This window comes from Monopterus albus, unplaced genomic scaffold (assembly GCF_001952655.1).
Source record: "Monopterus albus unplaced genomic scaffold, M_albus_1.0 scaffold369.1, whole genome shotgun sequence".
Taxonomy (NCBI): Eukaryota; Metazoa; Chordata; class Actinopteri; order Synbranchiformes; family Synbranchidae; genus Monopterus; species Monopterus albus.
In genome coordinates this window covers 113,230-114,892 of record NW_018128249.1, presented here as the reverse complement: position 1 = coordinate 114,892, position 1,663 = coordinate 113,230, and the positions used below count along the sequence as shown (strand labels likewise).

Here is a 1,663-nt window from a genome sequence, read left to right as displayed (position 1 = left end):
ACTCTCTTAAACTGGATGAGTTTTATCCTTCATTAAGTGCAGTCAAATTTCCAAACATCCAGAAGATGGCACAGAGGATGCTGGTGTTGTTTGGCTCTGCCTATGTGTGTGAACAGACTTTTAGTGTGATGAACACCAACAAAGCACCCCACAGATCCCAGTTGAGTGATGAACACCTCAGATCTATTCTGGGAATTGCCACAACAAAACTAACACCAGACTTCGATACACTGGCAAAAAAGGGTGGTCAACAACACTGTTCCCACTAAAAGTGAATGTACGGTAAGTATTAACACTGTAATGCCTTTTATATGTTTATGTTTGATATGTATACATCTGATGCTGGCCCGGCCCGTCTGTCAAATTTTAAGAGTCAATGTGGCCCCTGAGCCAAAAAGTTTGCCCACCCCTGCTCTATAGGCTACTTACAGTCAACATAGCCCATAAAATACTCTGTACTGTTTGACTTCCCTCCCCAGTCTGTGACTGGCAGCTTCAAATTCATTGGTTCCTTCTGAAGATCTTCAAAAGCACACGACAGATGTATAGTTAATTTTTTTTTAACAGGCTTGGTAATTTCATAAACTACAGCTGCTCGCTGTACTTTATAACAATCTTTACTCAAACAGGAGGGAACTGTGCATTTGTTGGGGACTATTTTCAGTGGTGGATGAACCCATGTTTGGCCTGTAGTGAGTATTTGTGTGTAGGACTGAGTCAGAATAAACTACAGTGTGTGTGTGTGTTCATGGTTATGACCCACCATGACACAGCGTGGTTACTGATGGGGTTTAGTAGTTTCTAGACACCGTGGAGCTCAGAGGGAGGAGAGAGATCAGGCTGCAGTACACACAGGATGTGTTAGCAGCTTAATTCACTGTTGGTTTTGATGTTCTTATGGGATTTACTGACAACAAGAGGAATATAAAACATTTCCACCTGTTAACATCTCTAAATGGTTTGAGGAGACATCTGATCAGAGGAAGTGGTTAAAATGTGGGTGGTGTCATATGACAGCATGGACATGAAGGGAACTGTGGAGAGAATGATGGGAGATGTAGTGAAGTGATCATACTCATAAGTAGGGGAGAGCTCAGAGCGACCCCCTCCACCCCCACTCTGGGAGAAGGGAATGTCTGAGGGACTTATCCCAAACTCCTTAACTCTGGAATCATGGCAGGAGAGAGACGGAGAGAAACAATAAGCAAGAAGAGGAGACAGGAGAGGATCATGTTAGGCTCACAACCACAGACATTCATTTAATTCAGTCTGAAGAACATGTGAGGAGGAGGTAAACATGCCAACACTGGGTGACTACACCAAATATTTCATCATAGAAATTCTAACTAGTATTATGCTGAACAACAAAATCTCTTTAGGTGTGATTTATTAAAGCTGCACGAATCAATATTTCTAGATCAACAGTGAGTCAAATGACTATAATGTGAAAAGTGTCGCTGGTAGTGATAAACAGGAGAATTATCACCCTGCCCTTTAGTTGTCTTCAGCTCAATGTTTTGGTTTATCTGACAGCAATGTAAAGGTGCATTAACTAAGAGTTTACACATTGTCTGATAAAATCAAGTGAAAGTACGGTCTGTAAATCAGCCCCGCCTGCCGCCTAGCCAAGGTTAGAAGAAGGGGTTTTCCAGCCAGCAGTCAT

General features: G+C 42.3%; 1 protein-coding gene across 3 annotated transcripts in view; it reads right to left on the bottom strand.

Annotated features, from left to right (window-relative positions):
• The window catches only part of LOC109951192 (kinesin-like protein KIF2A), an 18,270-nt gene that overhangs the window by 6,780 nt on the left and 9,827 nt on the right, over positions 1-1,663 (bottom strand). For 2 of the 3 annotated variants that reach the window (XM_020585523.1, XM_020585524.1), the window contains exon 15: positions 1,076-1,165. The exons of the other annotated variant lie outside the window; for it this stretch is intronic. In XM_020585523.1, the coding sequence (XP_020441179.1) occupies positions 1,076-1,165 (90 nt within the window). The remainder of the gene's footprint in view (positions 1-1,075; positions 1,166-1,663) is intronic. 3 annotated transcript variants of the gene reach the window in all.